Genomic DNA, 13327 nt, shown 5'->3' on the forward strand with positions numbered 1-13327 from the left:
TTTATTAACTTTCTTAATGGTTTGTGCTATATGGATGTCAAATTTGAGGTTATTGTCTATTTCTACACCTAACAGTTTAGTGTGTGCAGTTGGAGTGATTTGAATGTTATCTTTGGAGTGAATGGTGAAAGTGTTGTTGGGGGGGGGGGGGCATGACCTGGGCTGAAAAGAATTAATTTAGTTTTTTTGGGGATAAGAATAAGTTTGTTTGTGAACCATGTTTCGGCTAGAGTAAAATTGTTTTGGGTGAGGATTTGCAGTTCCTTTAAGGTGGGAGTGGCACTTATAAGGGTTGTGTCATCTGTGTATTCTACTACTGATGCTGTGAGTGAGGAGGAATTGATATGGTTGGTGAATAGTGAGAACAGTGGGCCAAGGATGGATCCTTGAGGGACGCCTATGGATACTGGTAGCAGGGGGGATAGCTGGTCATGCCATAGAGGGTTGGGAGGGTGGCTTAATGGCTAAGGTGTTTGCCTTCCAAACACAAGGTGCAGAGTTTGAGTCTTACAAGGGATAATTGGCTAGGCTTAAAATGGCTCACAAGGGCAGTCAGCTTAGTACCAAACTATTTATACACCTTGCCTTCCAAACACAAGGTGCAGAGTTTGAGTCTTACAAGGGATAATTGGCTAGGCTTAAAATGGCTCACAAGGGCAGTCAGCTTAGTACCAAACTATTTATACACAAACTATTTATTTATTTATAGGACTGCTTGCTGTTGACCAGATAAGTAGCCAGTAAACCATGATATAGTGGAGGAGCTGAGGCCTAGGGTAGACAGAGTTTGGAGAAGAATGTTATGGTCTACCATGTCAAAGGCTTTAAATAAGTCTTAGAAAATGGAAGATACAAATACTCCCTTGTTTCTATTGTGGTCAACTATATCTTTAAATGATAGTAATGTTGTGATGGTGCTGTGGGATGGTCTAAAGCCATGCTGGGTTTTGGAGATTAAGTTGTTTTGTAAGAGGTACTGAAGTAGATGGGAATGTACAACTCTCTTCAATATCTTGGATAGAGGTGAGAGAATTGCGATTGGGCGGTAGTTGGTGAGTTCTAAAGAGTTGCGCCCTTTATGAAGTGGAATAATGTGTGATGTTTTCCACAGGGTTGGAGACTTTAAATTTTGCAAGTGACCTGTTTGAGGATGGATACAGGATAGGCTATGGTTCCTGCTGCTATCTGAAGGAATTCGGCTGGTAGGGTGTCAGCAGCTAGTGTGGATGGTTTGAGTTTCTTAAGGAGTTTTGAAATTACTTTAGTGGGTACAGGGTGTAGGGAAAAGTTGGTGGTATTGTTTGTAGTATTATTGTTGTAGTTGGGTGGGTTTTGCTAGCACCTGATATAGGGCTACTTTATTGTAGAAAACATAACCCTATCAAATACTTAATCTTAATCCAAATTACATTGGATAATAGAATTGTGCTTGCCAAAATAAGAACTTACTGGCATATATATGTCAAGAATTATCAAAGCTCTTGCCTCTATTAGATCCAAAAGAAGCCAAAGCAGTGCATCAGCAGAGGTATTTAATGAAGGTTAAGCCCTTTCATCCACAGTACATAAACAAGGACTTCAACAGAACCTATCTTATAAAACCACTCCATTTATTAACCATATGTCCACTCAGTTTATTAACCATATGTTCAAAAATTTTTAAATGGTAAATCACTATTAGTCTACCTACTTATTTTTAAAAATTCTTAAGATATGTAGATATACAATACTTATTATTGTAGCCATACAAATATCTGAAAAAAATCAAAGAACCTAGATAATAAAATAAACTTCTTATCATTGGATAAATACAAAAAAATAAAGCAGCATACATTACAATACAGAAAATCATAACTTCACTGCACAAAACCTAGATACATTTCAGTATAAAGAATCACAGCTTTGCTGCACAAAGCTCAGGTACACTTAACAATAGAATCATTTTCATTGAGTCTCAGTGGTCTTGTATCATTCAACCTCAATTGCCAAAGCAGTTCTTTGTGTAAGTATCTCTCATGGGCTTTCCCTAGGGTTCTTGTCCACCACCTGAAGGACTGCAATTATTTTTTTTTTTTTGCAGTTCCCACATTCATTAGAATATTTGAACAAAGTGTTTTTTCATTACATCATTTGATGCCTTGTGTTCAGAAATGCATTTACCTAACAACATATATATGTTTCACCAACATAAAAAAAAACATTGCGATAGTGTATTATTAAAGGGTGAGGAGGTTGAAATCAGGGGGCAGTCTAGAGCTATCCGTTTGGTCAGTGGTTGTAATTTTTCTATGGTTGGTGTCATCTACATTGCTATTTGTTAGAACTCTAAAGAGAGGTTTTCTTGGTTACATATATCTTGATATATTAAAGTATACTGCAGTTTTTATTTAAATAAGAGCTATCAGTCAGAGTTAAAATTTTATTTGCATGTTTTTGTTTGATTGACCTGGTGCTAATCAAAAAGCCAAACTATATTTTTCTGGTTACCATTTAATATGCATAAACCTTGCTGCAGAATTTATTTTACATAACAGAATGTATGTAGTGCTCAAAATCTATTTGCTGCCTTTTATGCAGTGACCATTTTATGTTACTGTGTTGGACCTACTTCATTTTCTTGCTGATCCAGAAGCTTCTGTATGTTTGACCTCACAACATACTTTTGCTAACAACAAAATAAAATTTGCCTGCTGCAGTGAATGCATTTTTAGGAAGAACTTACACATGTACAGCATGAAATTATATTATGTCTGCTGCTGAGAAGAGAATGAAATGCTTCTGGGACCTCTGGGCTACATTAATGTTTTATAAACTCTTCTCTGGCCTTACAGGATGGGGTGATGATATAACATGGGTTCAGACCTATGAAGAAGGACTATATAAGGCCAAGACCAGGTACAGCTGACCACTTATTTATTTTTTTCTTGTTTCTTTCATCAATTCAACAAATATTTGTAGAAATGTTATGGACAATAAGCTTTCAACATAAAATGCTCTTGCTAAATAAAGCTGTTTTTTTTCCAAATTGCTCATAAGAGCCAAGGTGTTCATAATCGGTGCATAACTGGAACATCTTTTTCTCATAAGCAACTAGAATTTAAATTACCTTTACCTTTTTTGTCTTTCTTTAATCTGTATGGTAAAGAGGGTTTTGCTCATGTTTGGAAGAAAATCAGGAAAGCTAAGGAAAATTATTCTAACTAGGGCTTGCTCCTTTTTGATATATAATTTATGTTTTCTAAATATGCATTTTTCATAATCTAGAAAGTTTTCAACTCTTCGTGTGTATAATGTAATACATTGGAAGGAAATACAATTTGTGAACTCCAGGGTTTACCCTTTCTACTTCAGGTTTTCTTTTTGCCCACATTTAATCATACTATAACAGTTTACTCATGTTAGAATGTTGCTTTAGCCTAAATGATAACATTAAACGTTGATTCCATCTTTGTATATTGGCTTAAGTTTCAGCTAGACTAAAGGACTTAAAATAGTGTAGGTGTTTTTATCTTTCAGTCTGCCTGAAAAATAATACACACACACACACACACACACACACACACACACACACACACACACACACACACACACACACACACACACACACACACACACACACACACACACACACACACACACACACACACAAAACAATGTTCTGTTCTGTCTCTCTCTCTCTCTTCTGGCAAAGTTAAGGCCCAGAAAAAACAGGGCCAGTACCACAGTTACATCTTTCACTATCCCATGATAGCACTATGGCATTACATACATAAGTATTAGTACTTTTCTTTTTCTTTCTTTCTCACTCTTTCAACTCTGCATTATTCTCATCTCTTTTTTTTTTCCTCTTTCTCTCTTTGTTTACTTTGTTTTATGGCTGTTAACTGACAATGCAGAGTAGTCTTCCTTTTAAATCTCCAAAAAAGTTACTGAAGAGCCATTATAAAAGCCTTCTTGTGGACAATGAAAGGAAGTTAAGGATAGCTACTCGAATTATAGGTTTTTGAATTTTTGCCCCAGTTTAGATCATAGTTTTGGTTAGTGTTTTAGCTATGACTTTTTTATTGTAAGTGCTTAAATGTAAGCATTAAACTCAAATAAAATAAATAACCAAATAACACATATATAAGAGGCTGGAACCATTTTACTTGTCCTAATAGACTCTTCTGCTGGTATGTTTCTCAGTGTTTGCTGGTAACTTCAACGTAAGGGGGATGGAGGAAGGGGAGACCTTTTAAAATTAAACAAAAATAAGTAGATTCAACTATCTCTACAAAAGGAAAGTAAACAACTATAAGCATGTTGTAAGTACAGGTTTTTGTCTAATTTCTTCTCTGACTTGTTACAGTTCTGTTGGATTTTTCAGGAAATTGTAGCATTTTGTTCTTTGGCCAATGTTGTTAAACTGCTAGTAGGCCTTAGCAGAAGTAGACAGCCTAAGTGGTAGTACAGACGTGGGCTAGTGCTGTCTGGTTCCATCTGGCTTTTTACTGATTTGTTTTCCTGGCTGGATTGCTTTATGTTCTTCATTTCTATGTATCTGTGAACCTTGGGTTTGCTGTTGACCAATTTGGCTTGCCTGGATTAAGATCACTTCTGCGGAGACATTTTTAAATGAAAATAAGTAACCAGTTTCTCTGTTTTCCAACTGTTAGACTAATATGACTACCAAGGCCCTCCCATTGCTCTTTCATTGTTATAGTTATGGACAGTTGACAGGTCATTGTTATTGTTAGTGACAGTTGAGAGGTCATTCTTAGTGACAGTTGACAGGTCATTGTTATTGTTAGAGACAGTTGACAGGGCATTGTTACTGTTTGGGACAGGTGACAGGTATGCTTTTCCCTTCCACTGTATTCCATAGATCTATAATACTGAGTGCCTACCCAGCAAACTAATATTGCTTTTGAGTTAGCTTCCTTTACTATAAATTATTTGGTAAATTCCTCCCAGTCTCATCTCATCTGCTTATTACTAGTGAGCTATAATAGATCAAACTGGGAAGCTCCTCTCCTTAGTTGGCTAAAGCTTGAATTACTCTTCTTATCTTCTTGTTTGCTTAGTGCACTGTGCACTACATGGAAGGTTTACCCTTCTTTCCAATTATCTTTTAAAATCAGATCATCCTAGTAGGGATGTAGCCAAAAAATTCCATTTTGTACTCTCAAACTCCCCCAACATTTAGCATTTCAAACAAATGGACAGATCTTTCAAAATGTTGCCCCCCCATTGCCCCTTTGCTCTCTTGCAGCTAATAAAGGCGCACATCATTTTCAACAGTCCCCTCTAAAACTATCAAAGATATCACTTTTAGATTTGCAATCCTCAAATTATGTATTTGCTTGTTAGAGGCATTCATTTACAGTTGTAAAAATAATATGGCTGAAACAGTTAAATTGTTTCTGAGTGATGCAAATAAAAATATACTCTGTAAAGTACAATGTGCATGCCTGGCTACACCCTTGCGCCCTAGTGTTCTAATATCTAGTCCAGAATTGACTAACAGCATAAATATTCCTAGGTAAGTACTTCTAGATTTCATACTGAGTTACTAAAATTGCACTGTCCTTATTTTTGGCACTTATTGTGATCTGAGTCAGAATTGCTTTGGTTTAAACCCTACTGAGAGTAGAGGAAGAAGTAAGCGATCTCTAGGCCCTTGCGTGTAGAACCTTGTATCGGTCAGATTTGCTATTGCTCAGTGGGCTCATCTGAAGTTTTGTTATATTTTGTCCTGCTGTGATAAGTTGGCTATGTTTGTAAGGCACTGCTCATTGTCCAGCATGTTTGGCTGTGCACTGTAAGGACAATGACATTTAAAATCATAACTTTCTGTATATATTCTATTCAAGAAATTCTGTGCATACTTAATAGTCAATAATTGTGTAAAATGGCTCATTCCTCTTCATTGTAGGCAGATAGCACTCCAGCTAAGCAACTCTAAATCTCTTAAGCACTATTCCCTCTCCAGCCCACACTAGTAAGCAACTACAATCAGGGATCTGCACATTTCATCTGTTTCTGCAGTCAGCTTAGTTGAAATGAACATCCTGAGATAATGTAGCCATTGACTCATATTCTCTGACAGCCATCTACTTAAATAATCTGCCACAGTGTGTGAGAGATATAATTATATAATGTTATTAAAGGCAAAGCTCTCGCATAAAGCCATAGAAATAAAAGTGCAGACAACAGCACACAACACCACACTAAATAAATCTCAAAACACCTTAAACCAAACACATAGACCTACAGATGCTAAGGGTCCTAGAAGTCAAATACCTAAACCACAGAGGCCTCCTAAAGGTATCCTCAGAAACGAAGTACCTTTAGCAGCCTCACAAATGCACATTTCAAGCAGCGCCCATCATGAAACATATTTCTATGAGTCGCACAGACTCAGTCACAGTACCCATAAGGCAAACCACCACAGATACCAATATGCTTGGCAGGGGTGACTCCATAGTGAGACTCACTGATGCACTAATCACCAAGCTGTGCAATCAGAGGGTCACAGTCAGTTGCTTATCAGGTGATGGAATTTGCCACATCACACAAGCACTCAAGTCCCTGCACCACAAATACACATATAACACAGTCATTGTACATGTAGGTGTAAATGACTTCAGATGTATCTACCTGGACTATAGTGAAGAGAGACATGATGGAGCTTTCAGAATATGTTCCTGAGGTGGGAATGAACCTAGTCTTGATCAATATATTCCTGAGGCGGGTATGAACCTAGTCTTGATCAATATTCTACCATCACCAATGATGAAATAATATGAACAAAAGATACAAGTTTTGTAGCTGGCTTAGAGTCTGGTGTCATTCTTAGGAAGCCCAGTATATATTAGCCTGGGAAGAGACGGTAGGTATTCAGAACTGCTTTGTCAGGCATGGCCATCACCTCTCTCCCCAAGGCTTCAGTATATTTGCTAAAACTCTGTCCATTGTCATTGTTCCTCTTTTAGGCAAATTCAGTCTCCATAAACCCTGAATGTAACTAAACAGGAACAGGACAACATTAAGGTACCGCCGTTCAATGCAAGAAGCCTTTAAAATCACCTCCACACTCTGCAAGCACTTCTTACCTTTGAAAACATAGATATATGCATCGTCACAGGAACTTGGTTTATGACCAGAGAAAGCACTGCATTAGTGAAAGGCTTCTTTGCCTATTACTCACACAGGCCCACCATATTAGAAGGAGATACTAAAGGCAGTGGTGTCTCTATATTCTTACCTCTGGACTTGTCTTAGAACTCTTCCACATCCAACTTAGTATAAACAAAACCCTTTATCACATCATGTCTAATTACAGGACACCCTCTAAATCCCTCTTGACCCATACCTTCAATCTAACCAGTATGGAGTCCTTGTGTATTAACCCAAATCTTATTCTCCCAGAAAACTTCAACTATATCACCATCAGTTGAGGGACTTGTACAATGTCAAACACATATACCCATAGATTACTGGAATTTATCAATATAAAGTCCTTGGACCAGTTAATCCACACCCCAGCCAGTTAATCCACACCCCAGCCAGAGGCAATAAAATTCTAGACTTGGTCCTTGCACATATAGGACTGCCATACTCCCAACCTCCTCCCTGGTAAATAGGACCATAAGCCAGTCACATTCACCTTAAGAATTAAACCAAAAGGATCTTCCAATGCCTCAGTATTCAGAGACTATGCAATCTACTAAAACTAAGTGATGACCTGACTAAATTCAAAATCCCTTTCCATCTTGATGATCCCAGTGCTTATGAGAAATTCTTTACTACCAAGGTTTATGCACATGCAAAGAGTTAAATAGATGAATTTACCCCTCTCAGAAATAAATACAGCTCAAAATTAAAAAAATGCCTGTGGTAAGACCTTAATGTAAACAAGCTCTTTAATGAAAGAAAAAAAAATACAAAAATGAATGTAATTCTCGAAGTCAAAAATGCTCTTGCTAAATTAAACAAGAAACTCTGAAAATTGATGAAATCAACCAAAGTCAGATATTCATTAGTTTACTTTTTTGTTTTATTTTGAAAGTCAGATATGAGGTAAAACAGCCAACCAGGTGAATGATAAGCACAGACTCTCCTTTAACTATGTTGGAATCTCAGAAGTAATTCCCAGTTCTTCAGAGCTACAAACTCACATACACAGTCCCAAAGGTCATTCATCTTCAATTTCATCCTCTGTTCCCTCCAATATTTTCATATTAAATACCCACAGCTCACCCCCAAGTCTCCCATGAACAAATTCTTAAGACACTATCTAAGGCCAAGAAAACTTAATATGAGATCAGATAACTTACTAGGCTGTCTACTTGCCAGCTTGAAATGTAAATTGTAAAACCCCTTTCAGACACTATTCAACATTAACCTCAAAACAGGCTTTGTACTGAATGAATGGAGGACAGCAAGAGTCATTCCCTTGCACGAAGGTGGGGCTATAACAGACCTGGGCGATTAGAGACCCATACATCTGACCAGCATAATCTGTAAGGTTATGGAAACGGTCATTATGGCACTAACAAATAGGTACATAGGTGGCCAATAGCCTCTTGAGCCATCTGAGTTCAGATTCATTGAGGGCGGGTTCTAACTTCTTAGCCTGGCTGAATTGTTTGAAAAATTCGCTGGGGAAAAAGGCAAGAGGAAATCAGTGCATACTGCCTAAGTGGATAATGCAAAGGCATTCAATACCATTCTTCATTCAGGCATCATAGATAAACTCTTTCTTTAAATATTAACTCCAAGTAACTTAATGGATAGCAAATTGGCTCATAACTAGAACACAGGAAATAAGGTTGTCAGCTCTATCTCCCCTAAAAACCTGCCACTAATGATGTGCTCCTGCGTTAAGTCTTTGGGCCACTTCTCTTTGGTATTTACTTCTTGGTTGGTAAACCTAATATTAATGGATTGTGGCTGACCAAATATGGAGATAAATGCAAACTTCATGTCATACAAGTGTATGAAGTCACAAAAAGCAGGAAACTGCTGTAAAATAAAAAAAAAATCTACTTTAATATGCACAGGTATAAGTGCTTTCATCCGACCCTTAACTGGGAAAAGCCGAAAGACAACAACATAAGCGCTTTCATCCCAAAAGTGCTTAATCAGGAACTTCATCAGATACAAAGTTAAAACATGAAAGGTAACATTAAGTAGACCAAGAAACAGTGACATCACTTCCTCTATCACATTCAAAAAGACATTACATTCTAAAACTCAAATTCTTGTCAAACATTTAAGATGAAAAATACTGCAAGCAGAAATAACACAAGTCCATAAAAACATATATCAAAAGGATATTCATCTACACCCCAATAAACCATAGCACAAAACATGCCACAAAACAATCCAGTATGTGTGAAACTCTGCCGATAGTGATGCTGTTTAACTGTAAAGTTCATATGACACTGCATAAAATGAACAAAATGTTTAAAAATGTATAAAATATACCATATATATATATATATATATATATATATATATATATATATATATATATATATATATATATATATATATATATTTAACTACATATAAGATGCAAAAAAATGACAGCTGGACAATGCGCATAAAACCTCACCACCTTTATTGAATCGAATAAACCACAATACTGTGAAGCGCTTTTTGTTTAGTCCAGTGACTAAACTTCATCAGACAAATTACAATACTTCTATGCCTGCTTAAGTACTATACTAACTGTGTGTTAATTGATTACCTAATTGAGTAATCATCACCAATTAGTTCATAACAAATTGTTTTAGACATAATCACCCTAATATAAAACATTAAATAGCATAAAGGTGTGTAAATATATCTAAAACCTATCTAAAAAATGTGTGTACATATATGAAGATATAAGAAATAATAAACAAGTGTATGTGTATTCTATCCACATATGTATGTGAAAACAACCTAGACAGACTTTTACCCTCACTACCATAAGTACTTATAATATCAAGTTAATAGTTTAAAACCTATGAAAATATATAACCCTTGTTTATTACTTCTTATATGTTCATATAGGTACATGCATTTTTTAGATAGGTTTTATATACATTTACACACTTTTATGCTATTTAATGTTTTATATTAGGGTGATTATGTCTAAAACAATTTGTTATGAACTAATTGGTGATGATTACTCAATTAGGTAATCAGTTAACACACAGTTAGTATAGGACTTAAGCGGGCATAGAAGTATTGTAATTTGTCTGATGAAGTTTAGTCACTGGACTAAATGAAAAGTGCTTCACATTATTGTGGTTTATTCAATTCAATAAAGGTGATGAGGTTTTATGCGCATTGTCCAGCTGTTGTTTTTTTACCTAGTTTTTAGTGTGTTTCTTGTTTGCCAGTATGGATTCTTCAGGACAGAATGCACAAACACACTCTCCACCTTTTTCTCCATCTCAGCAAGCACAGGAAGAAGCTGGGAACCTTACAGTTCTGATCGTAATGTAACTTAACCCAAACTTAAATGAATGGAATGAATACTGGGAATTTAGTTAACTCTACCCTCAATCATTATGGACTTGAAGTCTAACAGAGAAGTAGGTGAGCCCAGCACTAGTTCGTCAGTACTGTTATCACATTCATTCACTAGGTTGGGCGAACCGAGACTTCCTTCTATGCAGAACAATTTCACTTCGGTAAGGAATTCCTCGGGGCTTATTGGACTCTCCGATCTTACAACATGGCTTAACGACCAACCTAAAGTGAATGACGACAAAGATAATAACAACCAGGGACTACTAGCTGGAGGAATTACCAACAACAAAAATATTGTAGAAAAATTGAGGACATAAGTTGTTAAAAATTAGAAAGTTACAACTGGAAATCAATTATTTTAAAGAGTGTCTAAAGGAAGAAATTGTGCCAAAAGGGATGCAATCATGGCAATACCCTACGGGGCTGGAAACTGGTTCTGTCTTCCATTTAGAGTTAATTAAACTGTTTAACAAACATGGACTAGAACTCTTGCAACTGATGTCTCATCATTACCAGCAGTGGATTGATAATTTAATCGTTGAAGTTAATGTATTGGATACAGACATTAAAAATGACTTTGACTATTTAAGGTACCAGTATGAGTATAACAGAACATTTACAAGCATTAACCAACAGATGGACAAAATGAGAAAATTTGAAAACAAAAAACTACAGAGGGATTGGAAAGACTACAGTAATGGAGTAGTCTATCTGAACCCTCCTACGTCTCAAACGTGGAACTTGACTGGCGGAAACAGTCAAACAACAAACCAGCTCAACACACGTACAGTGAGCACAGAACGGAATACGTCATTAAGACCAGAAGCAAGTAGATCAGTTAACACACAACAAACGGAGCCCCATCGTAGCAAAGACTCAAGCACACAGAACAACGTATACACAAACCAAAGTGAATCAATACATGGGAATGGGAGTAACAAAAACAATCAAAATTTTCACAAACCCGGCAACAGAACACACAGCCAACAACAGCAGGGAAACCAACGAGCTTCCAACACCTGGAGGAACAACAAAGGCAAAAGGTGACTGAAGGAGACATAGAAGTAATGGGACAGAACAACATGAATTATGCAGACAATGTGAGTAATGGAGAAATTTGTAAAATCATTACCAACAATGCGAATGACTTTAAAATTTACAACTACACTGATTTTGACTGACCCAGTTTTGGTCGAAGTTGTTGCTTGAGGTCTAACTTTTGTGCCTTCTCGACTAATGGAGTTATCTCAATTGTTATTGGATTTTAGACTGTACATTAGGAAACTGAATTTGTGTTTGTTATTTGGTAATAGGGAAAATGAGGGGGAACTGTTGCGTATTGCAAGTACATACAACCCCCCCCCCTGTCCATCCAGTACTCACGTTGTTTGAAAAGACTTGTGAAATTGACTTTAGAGCCTATTGTAGTGACACATTTAAAAGAAAGATCAAAATGAATTTAAACAGGACAGAAAAGGAAGAACTAACTAACTTCACATTGCAACTGGTCCATCTCATGAAACCAGATAAAGGAGGCAGACTGGTTGTAATGGATGTAGAACAGTACAAAGAAAAAATGACTAATGTACTTAATAGTGAAGCCTACATTAAAGTTAGTTTGAATGAAGTTAACATAGCATATAACAGGATACGGGCATACCTTGACCTGTTTATAGACTCAATGATTGATATTAATACCTATAACTTGTCAATACTATCTCCTAGGACACCAGTAATTTTTGGTGTGCCCAAAATTCATAAGAATTTGAATAACCCACCCATGTGAGCATTAGTAGATGCAAGACAATCAATTACTTACTCATGTGCTAAACTGGTTGATTCTATTTTAAAATATGTCCAAAAGGAGACCCAAATTTGCAAAGGCTCATGGCCATTCCTTGCTAACATCAACGAACTTGACTACATGAATGAATACAACTTTTTAACTGTTGATGTCTGTGATTTATACACAGTCAGCCAACATGAGATATGCATCAAATGGGTTATTGAACTTATGAGCTTGAGAGGGGGCACCAGATGATGAGGCAAGACTTATAGAACAGTTATTAGGAATTATTTTATCCAACAACTACTTTATGTTTAACAATGAATACTTTTTACAGAAAACAGGAGTGGCCATGGGGTCCCCCTGTGGTGGCAGCTTTGCTAACTTAGTTTTAGCTTACTGGGAAAAGAATATAATTCTGAAGGAAGGATTTATTTACAACAACCTTTATTTTTATACCTGTTTTTTGGATGATATTTTCATGATCATCAAGGGGGACGAAGACATGACCACTAGAGTAGTTGATGAATTTAACAAATCTACATCTTTTTTAAGGTTTACTAGCCATTTCCATACAGACAATATATCATATTTAGACACTGAATTGTGTAAAGACTGGTTAAATAAATACAGGGCTCATATATTTTTGGAAAAAGACTTACTCAAATTCCTTCCTGCACTATACCAGCTGTCACCCATTTCACCAGAACAAGTCTGTGGTTAAGGGACAGCTGGTACGTGCAGCAAGGATGGTTACTGAATGGGTCGACTTTGAGGATGAATGTAACCATCTCAACAGATGTCCCTACAAAGAGGTTATCCAAACCAATTAGTCACTGAGTTAATTTTTGAGGTGAAGACAAAATGGAATCAAGGCTACTACAATCCAGTAGTGAGGAACAAGACTAACAATAGTGCCAATTTAGTCAACAATTCAGAGCAAGCACATTTATTATATAGTGATGACCTGGATTGTGAACAGGGAAACTCTGCTGAATATAGTTTCAAAATTAGTAAACCAGACAGGAAATT

At 36.5% G+C, this 13327-nt stretch overlaps 1 protein-coding gene across 1 annotated transcript in view; it reads left to right on the plus strand.

Moving 5' to 3' along the window:
* AGR3 (anterior gradient 3, protein disulphide isomerase family member) overlaps positions 1 to 13327 on the plus strand; it is a 234112-nt gene that overhangs the window by 66032 nt on the left and 154753 nt on the right. Inside the window, exon 3 of the mRNA XM_044064738.1 lies at positions 2832 to 2895. Coding sequence (XP_043920673.1) covers positions 2832 to 2895 — 64 coding nt within the window. The remainder of the gene's footprint in view (positions 1 to 2831; positions 2896 to 13327) is intronic.

This window comes from Protopterus annectens, chromosome 3.part0 (assembly GCF_019279795.1).
Source record: "Protopterus annectens isolate FY-2018-M chromosome 3.part0, PAN1.0, whole genome shotgun sequence".
NCBI classification, from domain to species: Eukaryota; Metazoa; Chordata; order Ceratodontiformes; family Protopteridae; genus Protopterus; species Protopterus annectens.